General features: G+C 42.1%; 1 protein-coding gene and 1 long non-coding RNA gene across 3 annotated transcripts in view; one reads left to right on the top strand and one right to left on the bottom strand.

Annotated features, from left to right (window-relative positions):
• Positions 1-13,038, top strand: part of syt6a (synaptotagmin VIa) — a 56,267-nt gene extending 43,229 nt beyond the window's left edge. For both annotated transcript variants that reach the window (XM_052059479.1, XM_052059480.1), the window contains exons 2-7: positions 950-1,361; positions 5,057-5,618; positions 6,763-6,883; positions 8,335-8,506; positions 9,573-9,723; positions 10,545-13,038. In XM_052059479.1, coding sequence (XP_051915439.1) covers positions 950-1,361; positions 5,057-5,618; positions 6,763-6,883; positions 8,335-8,506; positions 9,573-9,723; positions 10,545-10,616 — 1,490 coding nt within the window. In that variant the 3' untranslated portion in view covers positions 10,617-13,038. The remainder of the gene's footprint in view (positions 1-949; positions 1,362-5,056; positions 5,619-6,762; positions 6,884-8,334; positions 8,507-9,572; positions 9,724-10,544) is intronic.
• Positions 12,362-14,291, bottom strand: LOC127596767 (uncharacterized). Its single transcript, XR_007961557.1, has 2 exons — positions 13,325-14,291; positions 12,362-13,289 (listed from the first exon to the last, which is right to left on the bottom strand). It is a non-coding gene; the product is annotated as an uncharacterized LOC127596767 (long non-coding RNA).
• Positions 14,292-16,319: the final 2,028 nt, after the last annotated feature.

Genomic DNA, 16,319 nt, shown 5'->3' with positions numbered 1-16,319 from the left:
GCTGTGATGTCATTTTCAGTTGACAGCAAGTGGCAAAATGGCCATCCCCAGAGATGGCAAAAAACAGGTGATATTGTCTGCTGAACTTATATTCCACAAACACAATATTAATCAGAATGCTGTGTTGAGACTAGTGGAGCCACATAGAACATATTATTGTAAAAGTGTTTTTGGGTTGACTTCCTCCTTAAAATGCTTGGTATGGATCACATCTTTTCCTTCTCTCTGCTTATTTTCATTCAGATTCAGCATTTTCATTTTCATCAGTTTTTTTTACATAATGAAATTAAGTTAACAAAAAAAACATGCAGCAGTCTCATAGAAAAGCTAAATTTATTGAAAAATCAAAACAAACCTTGGTGCAAAATCCATTTGGATTTCTAAAATCCATTTGCCATCAATCAAAGCGGCTCCTCTTATTCCCTTTAATGGAGAAGTCAAGTATTTTTTTTCTTTTTAATGATAATCAGGTTAAAGGGTACAGATAAAAAGATGCCTGCCCCCACGAGTTTAAACACAGTATTGTGAAAACGATTACGTTTGCCGAATATGAATTAAGCAGCGAACCCCACTTGTTTCTATCCATCTCAGCGGGCTATCATTTGGCCTTGTGCTGCCACTTGCTGTCGACTGAAAATGACATCACAGTGCCTCAGGGCTCAGCTTGCAGAAAACAGGTGAGCCATATTGGTTGTTAACTGAGCTTTTAGGCACTGTGATATTATTTTCAATTCGCAAAGTTAACAAATAAGTTTCCTTGAGGGCCAAAACATCTATTTTAATGTTTTACTGGATGAAGTCTGTAAATGTGAATTGCAGAGTTATACGGAGACAATGAGGTATGTCCAAAAATATTGACCTAATACAGTGTCTCTCTTTGTCTTTTCACCCTCATCATTGCCATCTGCTTGCACATATTGTGTTCCTGTACCCCACGGCTCGCCACCAGACGCTACTTTTGGCCTCCTGCTCGGTGTGTTTGTGCTCTGTGGCTTAGTTCTGCTGGGCCTCCTCGCCTTTGGCTCCTGGAAGTGGTACGGTCCGCCTCGGCGGAGCAAAGCCAGCTTTCTCGCTCCGTCCCCCAGCCCGGAGCACTACCCGCTGCAGCTGCCTCGCCCGGTGCCATTGCCGTCGCCCCCAGGTCCCCAACAACAGCAGCAGCAGCAGCCGCCAGCGGTCACCATGGCAACAGAGAAAGTGAAAGACCCCATGGGCCCGATTGGCTTCCTGGAGGCCGCGGTGAAGATAAGCCATACATCTCCTGACATCCCCACTGATGTTCAACTCTCCATGAGGGAGCACTTCCTGCGCCGCACACAGCGCATGCAGAGGCAAACAACTGAGCCAGCTTCCTCCACACGGTTAGTCATGGCACGTGTGTGTGCGTGTTTGAGTGCGGACGCGTTGATAATACACATGTTGTGTGCCATACTTATTGTATGGTTTCATCTCAAGTAATGTTGTGAAGGACCAGTAGAAACAAAATATTAAAACCTCTCATGGCTTGTTTAAATTCAACAAGCCCATCCCGTCTTGGGTTCATGGGAAACAATGACAGCCGAAGTATGTTACCTGTGCGTCGTCTATCATGACATGTGGTTTGAAATAAGGGACGCTGCTCACCTGATCAATTGCAAAGCCCTGCTCAAATAAGGGTAACCCTGGGAGAGACCCGGGGACGCTAGGTGTGTCCAAAGTCTCCATGATGACTGTGTCCCGCTATTCACGTTACTTCTCTTTTGTTTATATTATTTGCGGGAGTACGTGTGTGCAATGTAACATTTCGGTCACATGGGCCTGCCAGGAAATCATCGTGTATTTAGTGCGATGTGGTGGTCACATGGGTTACGTGGCCAACCGGGTACACGTGTTGTCTAACAAGAAAAAAAACCCCGCTGGATCAACGTTCCTACGGTCGGCTTCAAAGTTTCACTTTCACTAAAAATGAATAAAAACTAAAATGAAGCATTAAAAAAATTAAGCTCCTCTTGCAACAAGACCACATTTTACTATGTGATGTTGATTGTCTCTGTAAATGCAGCTTTTTTTTCCATTTCTGAAAGTTGTCGGGGGGGGGGTCATTATTTGGCCTTTTTCCTTTCCAAGTGGGTGCACTTAAGACGTTCATTATTTTTTTTTTGTTTTTGCTTACATCTTTATTTAGTCAGTGTTTTGAAATGTAAAGAGGCACTGGCAGATGCACATAATTTTCAAAAAAAAATCTAAAATAATGAAAGACTGAAAGAGGGAGAGATCCTATATTTGCCCTGAATTGTGGCGCCCTGGTGGATCACTTTGTAGGTGTGAAGAATAATTTTCAATTTGATGCTGCGTGATATTTAAAGTCATTCTCAGATAATATGCTAAAATGATTAAAAGACAAAATTTGAGTTGTTTGTAACATGTTATGTAACAAGTCAGCGACCTCAAAGGCATTTGCATCTTCTTGCAAGTCATTACACTGAAGTTAATTACATGTGACGACTTCATCGGGAGCCTTCCACTGAGGGGGCAAAATGCTGTGATGCATGTTTCCAGAATGTTGAGCGACCGCCAGCTCGTCATCCTTTAAATCCTTTTGTCCTTGAATTAAAACAGGAGTGCGCTCCCGCGGGGCTTCAATCCAACAACTCATCAGGCATGATTCGTGCTTGGGGCACTACAAGAAGTGTTTTGTTTCGATCTGGTTATGTTCGGTTTTGATTCCTCATGTGCCCTTTTTTCACCACCTGTTCTCGTTATGAGTGTTCCTTGTGTGTAACCAGTTAGCTCCCTCAACCCTTTGTGTGTTGTCCAGGTGTTTCTCGTTGTCTCGTCATTTAGCTTGTATTTAGTTCCCAGAGTTTCTGCCAGTCTTTGTTGGGTCATTGTGAGCTGAGTATGTGAGCATATGTGTGCTCCTGTCATTTTTTTGTTTCCTGTTGTAATTTGGTTTGATACTTGCTTTTTGGGGTCCTACAACTACCATCACGCAGAACGTGACAAGAAGCATGCTATCAGCGTCACTTTGTCATCACTGATTAGCTGTGAGCCGCATCTGTTCAACTTTGACTTTATCAATGTGATGTGGTTACGTTTAAACATTAATTAACGGTATACATTTGCCCGAAGGTGAAGAAAACTCTTTGAAGGTCACAACAAATAAATTAATGAATTCATCAAAACTTGAACCCTTATTTGTCCATGAATTTGAATTTTTCATTTTAGCTACTGACTTAGGTCACAAGTGGGGTGAGGCATCAAATAATACATTACAGTATGATAGATGAACCCTGTACGTTGCTTTGCAGCACATATGGTTACAAAACTATGACGTCACTCAAATCCTCAATTTACACCTTCTCATTTGGCCCACGTGGCCTGTGTGTTCCTTATGTAACACGGGCATGCAGAGTTACAAAGATCAAACTTTTAAATGCTTTGAGACAAATAGCTGTCAATCGACTGATTTTCTTTTGCTTTGACTTGCAAGCGCAAACTTGAGATACAAGCACAGCTCGGTGGCAGAGACTTCAATTGAACCCCTTTCACAATAAGCGACAAGCACACGAGAATAACTTCCACTGTGAGGAATGCCTGTGCGAACTTTAAGCAAATGCCAGCATGCAAAATGGACCACGATGTGACGACCTGTTCAGTAGCATGTTGTAGTTTGTGATTCTCCAATTCCTTTTCCTCAGAGTCAAACTCTAGGCACCAACATATCGTGTACAGGTATGACTGTAACACTGAATACCTCTTTCATTTATGCTTCATGCTCATCATGGTAGTCAAGTCAAGTCAACAGTGCATACAAAGTGCTGTACATGGAGCGATTTAACATACACAATAAACAGTAAGACGAATCGGTAATAAAGGCGGTGGAAAGCACCAAGCAGTAAAACCAAGAACAAATCATGCTGAGTCGAACGCCAAAGAATACAAGTGAGTTTTGAGGAGGGCTTTAAAGATGGGCAGCGAGGTTCAGTGGTAGCTCAAAGCCAGACTTGCACCGGCAACCTCAGACTAGAAGACGGAAATGTGAGGGTCGGATAACTGAGATCGGATGGTCCCGTGGCTTTTTAGAGCGTGTGAAAGGGGTTATGTAACATAAGAAGACACCTAGTATCTGTATAGTGCGGGGGTCGGCAACCTGCGGCTCCAGAGCCGCATGTGGCTCTTTAGCGCCGCCTAGAGCTTTTTCAAAAAAGTTTGAAAATGGAAAAAGATGGGAGAGGGAAATATATTTTAATAAGGTTTCTGCAGGAAGACAAACATTCTTAAAGTTTTTCCAATGTTGTAAACGTGTGTAAAATAAATATTAAATATCAGCATTTCTGTAAACGAAGATTTGCGTCAAAGCCTGCGACACACGCTTCTATTAACAGGGTGGGGTACCAGACAGGTGGCTGTTATTATTATTATTATTTTAAACGGCTTTTCATGTACAATTCACGAGTGAATGGGAATCTGGAAGGAAGAGAGGAGCATTTTTAAACGGTACACGTGAGCTAAGATAGTTTACACGCTGCAAAAGTGCGTCCCATGCCTCGGCATGCGTGTGTAAGGGTGTGCATATGCGCGAGTGCGGTAACGGGTCAATCTCAGGAGGCTGGTTGATCGAAAAGTAGATCTTTGGTCAAAAAAGGCTGGGCACCCCTGCTCTACAGGATGCAGTGCAGGGGAACAAAAAAACATTTAATCATGAAGGCTCATTTTGTATTGTATTTGTCGCCAACTTAGTCATTTTGATTGTAGGCTAATCTAGCTAATATAGATACATACAAGATTTGTTTCCTTCATTACAAGGCTTTTAATTTTTTTGCGGCTCCAGACATATTTGTTTTTTTTTTTGGTCCAATTATGGCTCTTTCAACATTTTGTGTTGCCGACCCCTGGTATAGTGTTACTGAGCAATAATAAACCCTCAGTAAGGATATCATTATTGTAAAGTGGCACAAGTTTTGGAAATTGAAAAAAACATTTTAGTTTGTTATCGAACGTTGTCTTTTCTAATTCATTTGTACATTTCCATTCCTCGTTCCCATGACTTTATGTGATGGTTGTCCTTCTGCAGGCACAATTCCTTCAAAAGGCACCTTCCCCGGCAGATGCAGGTCGGCAGTCTAGACCTGGGGAACGACTACATGTTGGACAAAGAGGAAAAATCCACAAGCATTGGCCGTATTCAGCCGGAGCTCTACCAGCAGAAAACGTGTGACTCCGGGGACTCCTCCAAGAACGGCAGCAGCAAAAACTGTGGCAGGATTAACTTCTCTCTCAAGTATGATTATGACAATGAGGCCCTGCTTGTCAACGTCATCAGGGCGGTCGACCTTCCCGCCAAAGACTTGTGCGGCACCTCCGACCCTTACGTCAAGATCTACCTGCTGCCTGACCGCAAGAAGTTCCAGACGCGTGTTCATCGAAAGACCCTCAACCCCACCTTCAGTGAAAGCTTCCACTTCCCCGTGCCTTATGACGAGCTGGCGACTCGGAAGCTCCACATGAGCGTTTTCGACTTTGACAGGTTTTCACGACACGACATGATTGGCGAGGTGGTGATGGACAACCTGTTTGAGACGTCAGATCTATCCCGGGAAACTAATCTATGGCGAGATATCGACTACGCGACAAGTGTAAGAATGCAGTGCCGTCTTTTAACACATAGTTTGAGGTCTCTTCATGTGATTTCATGTTTTAAGTTTCTATTGTACATTCCTGTCGAGAGCGATCTAATTCTACCCTCAGACCAAATGCGGGGTGAGCGTTTCTGCCGGTGCGAGTCCACATTTGGTCTCAACGTAGCAAGACCACACACATAAGATGACTGCAAAAACCCAAACCTACATAAAGCCGATCTCCATACTTCTCGACCTCATATAGTGCAGCACTTTGATCCATCCTTTTTCCATAGCGCTTGTCCTTACTAGCATCACGGGTGATATAGAGCCTATCCGAAAAAACTTTCGCTACGGGGTATACCAGTCAGGGGACACATCTAAAACTATTCATACTCATATTCATATCTATGTTCAAGTTAGTCCAGGTCAGTCTTCAATACACACCGGAGAGCCTGAGCTGAGATTAAAACTGTGAACCTCAAAATTGAGATTCTGTCATTCAAACTAACTTGCCACCCCACTGTTGACTTGACACTTTTAATCTCTTTCATATCGCATTAACGCTCAATCGAAATGTCAAAAGAAACGCCTCGAGCTGTGTTATAGCTTGTTTGGGTAAAATACTGAAAATCTCCCGTTTGTCAAAAGTGTATGACACATTAAACCGTGAAACTTCCTCCGCAGTCCATCAGTGTCACTTTATGCTTTTCCAACACTTTGACGGCTGAGCTCTCACACACTTTCACACCTTTCAAAATAAATTACTCCCCAAGTCACAGGAAGACATGCATGTCGGACGTTCACTTGCGAGCGTACAGATGCACCTGCTTTTTGACACGCTCGCGCCTACCCAGAGAAAGGCCATCTCACTTATTTTCAAGTTAAAATATATATGTTAACGGGATAGCTATTTCCATTGTAACTACCCGTATTTGGTTTAAGTAAGACATGTTGAGCCAAGTTAAACCTGACAGTAAGTAAGAGACCGTCTCAAAACTTGGAGGTGGTAGTGATGGGATGGGAAGCACACACGATGCATTCCCTGATATCTCACAGCTGCTGTGTACAACTCTTCAAAAGCTAAAAAGCATTTGTTTAATGGTGCGTGTGTGTGTTTGTGTGTGTGTGCGCGCGTGTGTATGTGCGTGTCCGTCCTCAGGAGAGTGTCGACCTTGGGGAGATCATGTTTTCACTCTGTTACCTGCCCACCGCTGGAAGACTCACACTGACTGTCATCAAGTGCAGGAACCTCAAGGCCATGGACATCACTGGATACTCAGGCATGTGTGTGTGTGTGTGTTTACTGTTGTCTCAGATCATTAACACACAAGTGGGTGGCAAGCCATCTCTGTTTATTCTAGTAATTATTCACAGGCAAGGTGTGTAATATCAAGCTATTGTTATGTTTTTTTTTATAAGCGCCTGCCATCCTTCTTTCCCCTTGTAGGACTGAGAGTGTGAAATGTGACCTTTTTTTTTTGCTTTAAATGCCACAATTCAGCCATATTAGGGATTTCTTGTGACATATTTGCCTTGTGATGTGAGTGTGAGCGTGGATGGTTGTTTGTCTCTGTGTGCCCTGCGATTGGCTGGCAACCGATTCAGAGTGTCCCCCGCCTACTGCCCGGAGACAGCTGGGATCGGCTCCAGCACCCCCCGCGACCCTAGTGAGGATCAAGCGGTTAGGAAGATGAATGAATGAATGAATGTTTAATGACATTCAACGTGAGCCACAATGTTCCTCCCAAGAGTGTTATGCTTTTACCATGATTTTAATTGGGGTTTCATGCATTATATACATACTGTGTTTAAGTGATTGTATTTCCTCCTATAGTGGTGTGAATTTTATTTACTTATTTATTTATTTAGGTACTTGATTGGAAAGACTGCTAAGTGTAAGGAGTCAGGCTTTTATTGAGGGGAGGTCCACAAAAGCATTTTGTTATGATATTAAAGAAAATTATGCATGACGTATTGCGGCCCGGTGGGCCAGGGGTTAGCACATCGACCTCACAGCGCAGAGATCGTGGGTTCAATCCCGGCTCTGGCCTTCCCGTGAGGAGTTTGCATGTTCTCCCCTTGTGTGGGTTTTCTCCGGGTATTCCGTTTCCTCCCACATTCCAAAAACATGAATGGCAGTCTGATTAAACACTCCAAACTGTCCCTAGTTGTGAGTGTGAGCGCGGATGGTTGTTCGTCTCTGTGTGCCGTGCGATTGGCTGGCAACCGGTTCAGGGTGTCCCCCGCCAACTGCCCGAAGACGGCTGGGATGGGCTCCAACACGCCCGCAACAGTTGTGAGGACAAATTTGCCCAACGTGGGACAAATAAAGGTTATCTTATCTTATAAATTGGATGGATGGATAAATGCATGACATATTCATTAGAACTCACATCAAGAAAATGAGAATCCAGCATGTGGATTTTGTTTCAATTTCAGGGAGCTCTCAATGTTCGATTTGGAAAGCGGAATTTCAAAATGCATTCATCCGTTCATACTTATATCATACAAATAGCACAAAATCCAACTCTTTTTTTAAGTAAGTTTTTTTTATAAGTACGGTAAGTTTTCTGTTCTTTTCACATTCAAGCCTAATTTGACATCATAAACTTGAAAATGTATTAAAGTCAGCATAAAGTGGGACAAACTAGAACAGATGCTCTCTTAGGACTTCATAAATGTCGTGTCCCATTATGACTTCTTTCCCTTTTGTCATCCTTCTCCAATCCAGATCCTTACGTCAAAGTGTCATTAATATGTGACGGGAGACGTCTGAAGAAGAAGAAGACCAGCATCAAAAAGAACACGCTCAATCCCACCTACAACGAGGCCATCATCTTTGACATCCCACCCGACAGCATGGACCACGTCAGCCTTCACATCTCTGTCATGGATTACGACTTGTACGTAAGAAAAGTCGGCTGCGCACATGACAATTTTGAATTCAATGATTTTTTTCAGATTTAAGAGACCCCGCACAGAATGAGGAAGGCTTTTTAAGATAATATTTATGGCTAGTGGCGAGTTGTCCACGAACGTTGATGCTAACTAAGATTAGCATCTGACAAGCCAAATATCTGACTGATGTCAGATTGATAACTTCTTCATTTGAAATGGAGGCAGCCACAACATGTCTCCTTTATAGATGCCTGTGCATCACACTCATGCCATGAGAGGCAAGTTGTGTCCAACAAGTTTTGCATCATTGCCGACAGATAGCCATGAACCTTTTACCGGTTGACCGCTGACCCAGATTACTGCTACTGCTCATGTGCATGAAAAATAGAAAGGCAACTACGGCGTGGAAGGTTGAGAATTCAATTTTGAGAAAAAAAAATACGATGGGAAAAAAAATGAAGGACTACATTGATGATTAAATTAAATGTTATTGATGATTTTGATCAGTGATGTAATCAGGACTAGTTGACTATTCTTAGCAGTCCTAAGGTGAGACCGTAAAAATGCTTGTCTAATATATTTTTTATGGAAAGATTTACCTGTTTACCCTATTTTGCATTTGCATAACAGTGCATCATTTAGAATGGAATTTGAATGTGACATTACCCCTTCGACATGATTGATTGCGGGTGTTTTGTGCGCAGGGAACAGAGGATGTTTCTAAGAGTCCATTCTGTGGAAGGCGATAAAGACATTGCCTCTCTCTACGCAGTTTAATTTGTGGGGGCGCATTTTCCCTTTGGGAGAGACTTTGGGGGTGGTGGTGGTGCAGCCAGAAGGCTTCATGGGAGAGAAAAAAGAATGAAGGAAGCCATAACTGATAGCATTTTAGTCTTACTATTGAGGGCTAATTTTCATTTTTACGTCAGTTCGACCATCTCTCAGAACATTTCTGATGCTTCTCTTTTGATGATGTGACATCGTCGATGCAGTGAGCGATTACAATCATCGGAACCACAAATGAGTTGATGTTTCGAGCTAAGTCACATTGCACACGTCTGCATCCCGCAGGGTCGGTCACAATGAGGTCATCGGCGTAATGCGGGTGGGATGCAAGGCAGAGGGACTGGGAAGGGACCACTGGAACGAAATGTTGGCCTACCCTCGCAAGCCCATCGCACACTGGCACCCTCTACTGGAGTCCAAAAAATCAGAGAAGGAGGTGAGTGAGGGGTTAAAAAAAAAAAAAAAACATTCTCTTGGATCACTTTCAGTGACCAAAATATGTGAACAAAGTATCAAACGCGCTAAATAAATGAAATAAAATCGAATGTGACGAGACTTCTGATCACCTCTGGTTTTTTGTCTGTATTGTAACCGGATCAATGGGCTGCCGCCTCTAAATTGTGGTCCTGTTTCTTTGGGAAAAATTTGAGGAAAATGATAATTAAATAGCACTTGCATCAGCTCCGTAACGTGCCGGCCCACCGGACATCTGTCCTATATGCCAGATGGCCAGTCCAGCCCTGGACATGTGGCTCGAGCACCAGGCAATAAACAGGACGTACAGTATTTTGTAGCAAATGATCCGAATCTTACTCCAAAAACTAGTGTCACACCCTTAATAATATTGTACAGTACTTTCAGTTCAATTTCACTTGAATTTTGAAAATTTTTAACCCAAATACTGTGTTTAAGTGATTGAACATTTTTTTTGCTTTTCAGTTATTTATATATAATATTTACTATATTTATTTATCAATTTTATAAATTACATTAATAGTGTGTGTGCGTGGGGGAGGGGAGTGGGAGGGTTTGTTATGATTTGTTTGGTTTCATTTTATTATATCACAAAAGCCAGATTTGGTTGACTTTCCAGTAGAAGCCCAAAATTCATCTATAAATGGTTGCACTTCATACATTAGCAGGATACAAATGTTTTGCACCATGTTGCATCTTTATACAAGTCAATTTCATTTGTTATTTGTAAAATGGCATGAGACTCACTCTTCGCATGTGTCGGTGTGTGTGTGTGTGTCACAGTGGAAAGCAAGAGCCGCTAGCTTTGACAGCCAGGGCTCCTGCCCTTCCCCTCGCCCCCCAGCGACACCCTGAGCAACGCCGCCTGCGACCCCTTATGACCCCCTGCAACCCGGATGGGGGGCGGTGGGAGGATCTTCCTGCCTCCTGCTGGTCCACTTCCTGTCTGTCTGATTATTGAGGAGAAACCCTGCTGCTCCTGCTCCGTCTCCCTCTCTGCGCCCCCGACCCACCCAACAACCCACGCCAGCGTGGTCTGAGACTCATCTGGAAGCACATCAGGTCAGGCCGTATTTTTGGGTGTCATGACTGCTCAACCTTGTTGAGGTGGGTCTTACAGTGCCCTTCCTCCTTGGTTGGATGTGTGCAGAGTCAAACTAAGACAAAGACGTGATGATCAGAGGTTGTTTCTTAAAGCCAAGTAGGATGTCCAAGGAGGCGCGTGTGGCTTTTCAAAATGTTCTGGTGCTGCATTCATTTATAACAAAACAAAATGGAGCTTGATTAAGGTGTCAAAGTTGAGTTTCCCGTTTTATCATCATCTGATGTGATTGAATTTTTTTCACCAACAAGCAGTCAACTGGGTGGTAAGCACTGTAAAAAGCATTTCATTAAAGAGAGAAAACATGGAAATACCACCAATTTGTATTTGCTATTTTCTCAAAAAAATGGCTGTCCCTTCGTAGATGCTCTGACCTAATTAGCCGCCAGTTGTGTCATCGACATACGACAAATAGAAAGACTCCCTCAGAGAGAGGCCTCCCTTTACTCATGACAAGAGAACAACAACAAAATGTTTGGGCCCTAATTTTATCGACAGAGGCATGTGTGCTCAGCGTGAAAACTGTTACATCTTTATTTTTGTGCCGGGGCAAGTTTATCGTGTTTGCGAATCGCGTTGCACCTCAAAGGCATTCTGCTGTATTCTATTGCATGCCTGGAGGTATCGAGCAGTTTGGTGACCAAACATTCTTTGACTAGCTTAAAAGCAGATCCAAGTTGTGGTGCAGGTGGTGTAATGCACTTTGGGTGGATTTGATCCAGGTGGAGGCAGACAGATTCTGGTACGTACAGTTAGACTGTGCTTTGCACAAGACTTGCACATGAAAATGACGCCCTTGAACAGCACTTGAACATTTGAGGATTTATCACATTTTGTAATGCGCTACTCGACACGATGCAGCAGTGATTTGCGTTTGACTTGTGTGTGCATCCGTATTTATGCTTCAAGGAGCAACACAACTTTTTTGTTCCGCCAAGTCTGCCACGTTTCTTGATGTTCAGCTGCACTTCTCCATAATCGTCATATGATTTTGTTTTAAAGCCCAGTTTCAATTGACAAATATACAAAGTATTCTAGCACTACCATATTGGTAAATATCATTTTAAAATGTGTTTATACAAATAAGCTGAGAGCATCTCCCCCACTGTAAAAGGCCTCCTTCCATCTGAAGTTTAGTAAATAGACGTTACTGGCCACATGCCCTGAATTGAGCACAACTTGATGTTTGCAGGGGGTCTCCTCTTGTTTTGGAGGAAGTCATGTATAATTTTGTGCATATATTTATGTACAGACACTTTTTTTTGTGATTGTATGTCTTCTTTGAACCCAGCGAGATGTAGCCTAGCAGGTGGTGACAATTAGAGAAAAAAAAAACCTGCTTGATGTTTACTCTGTCTTGAAACATTGCGTTGGTTCTCTTGTGGAAAATGTTATCATTTGTCACCTCAGATTCTGGTGTGGTTCAGTTGTATTGTTTTTTTGTTGTTGTTGGACCTGTCTTAGAATTAACATGAACTTGAAAATGAATTGAAAATCGTGTTGTGTTTTACATTGTAAATGAAGAAGTAAAAATTTTGTATCCCAAGAAAACAAAAACCTCCCCTTTCAAGCTGTGTGAATGAAAAGGTGTTGGATCAATATGTGAGTCTTTTTTTTTTTTTTTTTTTTTTAATCGAGGTTGTGATTTAAAAGCAGAAATGCTAGCGCCCAAAACAATGAGGATGCAGCGGGATTTCACTCTCAATAAAATAAGTAATTTAAAGTCCTTTCATTTTTGGATAATATTAATCACGTGTATGTGGGGAGAGGGGGTGGTTGAGTGATACTATTTGAATTATTCCTGCTGGTCTTTGGACAATGAAGAATGCTAGCAATGAATATGGAAATGCTTACTTGCATAGCATTTTTTCATATGCTGAAAACAGAACAGAAGTAGCAAAATATGATTTCCAATGAGTGATCACTATTTTAATTCATGCTGTCTGTTGTTTTTAACTTATCATTTTTTAATACCATTCTGTGAATGAATGAATGTTGTGTATCATTAGTTTTGTCACCATGATGTTAACATTAGTGGTTTGTTTCCATGTGGGAAGCATTTGTAGAAATTGTGTAGGAAAATGCTGGGACTCAAATTGGAAGGTGTTTGGATATTTCCAATGGCGAACAATCGGAGGTTGGATTTCAGACATCTTTTTACTGGGCCCAAGTGGGGAAACCCCCCCCCCCCCCCCCCAAACAAACCAGAAGCAACGAACAAATCACAAACAATTCCTGAACTAGTTGATGGTGAAATGTCTTTTCCTAAAAATGCAAAAACAAAAAATGAAAACAGATATGAAAAAAAAGTGTTTTGAGATTGAAGGTGATTGGGGAAAGATTAAATGCATCACAATTAGTAGCAGTCAGTCTTTTAATAAAAACATTCAGCAGGTTTGGGTTCAAAACTGGTTTACTCTCAATTTCTGCCCCATGTACCCCCTCCCCCCACCCCCCGCACCCCCCCCCCCCCCCCCAAAAATGATAAAATTTCCTTCAGTGTTGAAGTGAAGCGTCTTCCAAGATGGATGCCACAGTATCACTGACCTCAGTGTGCACGTGTCATTTATCACAGTATTTCTCGGGGGGCTTTTGGGCTTCAGGAAGTGTACAGGCGTGTCCGCCAGAATCTGTTTTAGACATTTACTTTTTAATTTTTTTATTTTTTGTTATGTTGACGAGTTGGGCTCAGTCCAGTCGGGTTGACATTACCAAGCGGTGGCTTTTGGTCTCATTGGCCCTTGCTTCGTGGTTGACGTCACAGCTCTTGGTATCATGAAACCTCCAAATTTGACAATTTTACTTCAGGAGATTTCATAGTCAGTGCTGGTTTTTATTTCCCCCCATGGTACAGGAGAAATTTATGCCGCAAAATATCAGGTATCCTCCAAAGGATTTTCTTCTGTATTTTTTTAACCTGTCTTGTTCATTGCTTAACCATGCAGTATGGTGGATCTGTGTGCCTTTTTATGACAGAGCAGTTAAGCCGTACAATACAACAGATTCAAAGTAAGACTATGGATGCACTGAAACCACTTTTTTTTTTTTTTTAGTATGAGTACTAGTACTTCCATTTGACTACTTGTGAATACCCAGTAAGTGCTTTATTGTAATCAAATATTGTTCACAAACACAAAGGACCACGGCAAAGGTTTCACTCCAATATCAAACTTTTTAGAAGAACAACCTTTCATTATTCACATTTTAATATCCAGCTGCATGTTTTTAATGGTCTTGCCAAAGGTTTCAGTCAAACGTAGCCTGCAACACAAGCCTTTTAAGTTACGTGGCGTATCAGTCTGAACACTTGCGGGCACTACGTAGAAGTAGCACGCACAGTAGCGGAGAGGGGACAAAAAAAATTAAGAATGCAGAGTCTGTTGGATATGTAGGAAAACGGATACCAGGTTACCTGTGTTTCTGAAATACCACAAGGTATAAATGAAACTGTGACTGGACAACGGAACTGATACTTTCACATTTCTACACAACACCGCTTACTATTTACCCGAAGCACCGCACTCACCATCTTTATGTCAAGGGCACGACTGGCTCAGCTAGCTTTTTGGTGCTAGCCAGACAGCCCGTCATTACAACTTTTGGTAAACCTAATTTTGGAGGGCCTCGTTTTCTTACTAAAATGTTGTTGACCATGCCCAAAAGTTACTGTTTATGTCAGGTTAGTCAAGTGATATCGGTGTGTTTTTATTGGAACAGTTTTTCAAATTGGAGTATGAGTATAGATAATACAAGATAGGCTAAAAATAATAGAACAACAATAACATTGCATAGGAGTTGGATTTTATCTGTATAGAAAATAGGACAGGGCATGGCAGGCCAGGTAGTACGACCCGGAGTGGGTATATAGTGGCAGTCGCCCCTGTAAAAAAAATTGGTGCCCAATTGACAGGATAATCCTGAAACGTAAAAAAAGAAAAGGCATGTAATGGCAATTAGAAAGTGGCCCCTCACCATTAAATGTAATCCTACATGTGCGTGTCAAGGGAGACATAAAATAAGCACCATCAGACATAGACGCTTGTTATCAAAGGTATCCTGCAATTCTTTTTGATCCTACACACACTATGTCTCATTAAAACCAATTCAACCAGTCAAATTTCCATAAGGTGAGCTCCAACTGTCTCTTGAATGCCATCATAAATAATAAATGAGAAAAATTCCATCATTTCATCAAAACTGATAAAATTAGACAATATTTTTGGCCCACGTTGACGTCTCAAGTAGCAATTACTTCAGCGCGATCAAAAATAAAACTGGAACATGAGTTGACTTCCAAGTTGTTCTAATTTCAAAACAAAAACATCCGTGAGAAATAATAGGAGTTGAAGGTTGAAACTGATACCAACATAAAAATCTTTATTCGCTGTGCACTACAGGCATTTTCACATTAGCAACTGTCTGTAAATATAATCATAAAAACTGGAACTGAACCATAACAATGAAATACGGTAAAATTAGCACTACCATTTGAAGACTACAATAAAGCGTGTGCTGGTTTGTGTCAGAAATTTTTCTGTGGTTGTTTTGTCAATAGGCGGCCCGGTAGTCCAGTGGTTAGCACGTCGGCTTCACAGTGCAGAGGTACCGGGTTCGATTCCAGCTCCGGCCTCCCTGTGTGGAGTTTGCATGTTCTCCCCGGGCCTGCGTGGGTTTTCTCCGGGTGCTCCGGTTTCCTCCCACATTCCAAAAATATGCATGGCAGGCTGATTGAACACTCTAAATTGTCCCTAGGTGTGAGTGTGAGTGCGAATGGTTGTTCGTCTGTGTGCCCTGCGATTGGCTGGCAACCGATTCAGGGTGTCCCCCGCCTACTGCCCGGAGACAGCTGGGATAGGCTCCAGCACCCCCCGCGACCCTAGTGAGGATCAAGCGGTTAGGAAGATGAATGAATGAATGAATGTTTTGTCAATATTTTCTGTTTAAGCAATTATATGCTCAACATTACATCTGTCTTGTCAAAGTAATTTGAGTGTGAGAGTCAAGAGCATTACCATATTTGTGCTTTGCTGATCCCCAGTGACACTCGAGTGAAGGGCGCAACACACACAAGAAAAAAAGCGGACATATACAAAACATATGGATGTGGATGTAAGGAAGTGACCGAATTTAGGATTCCTGTCACACTCATTTTGTTCAGGTTGTGGATTCCGTGCATCCTCTGAACCTCCATTTCTTTATCATTTTAGATCAACTTCAGATTTCTTCAACTTTTAAGTGTTTCCTGTGCTGTTTTGACACCCCATGCACTTTTAGGCAGTCACGTATTTGTAACCATGTGTGGTTGTTTGCTCTTTGAACTGTTAACCTTTTAGCTTCGCCTCATGTCACCACCATTCTCAAAATGATTTCCTTGAGTTTGAACGAAGATACCATTTCTTTTTTAATGGGCATTTGTATAATAGTGACAAGTGAGAAAATATTCTGTTGATGAAATG

The sequence above is a fragment of the Hippocampus zosterae genome, chromosome 2 (genome assembly GCF_025434085.1).
Source record: "Hippocampus zosterae strain Florida chromosome 2, ASM2543408v3, whole genome shotgun sequence".
NCBI classification, from domain to species: Eukaryota; Metazoa; Chordata; class Actinopteri; order Syngnathiformes; family Syngnathidae; genus Hippocampus; species Hippocampus zosterae.
Note: the sequence above shows the minus strand (reverse complement) of the source record. Positions and strands in the feature narration are given on the sequence as shown.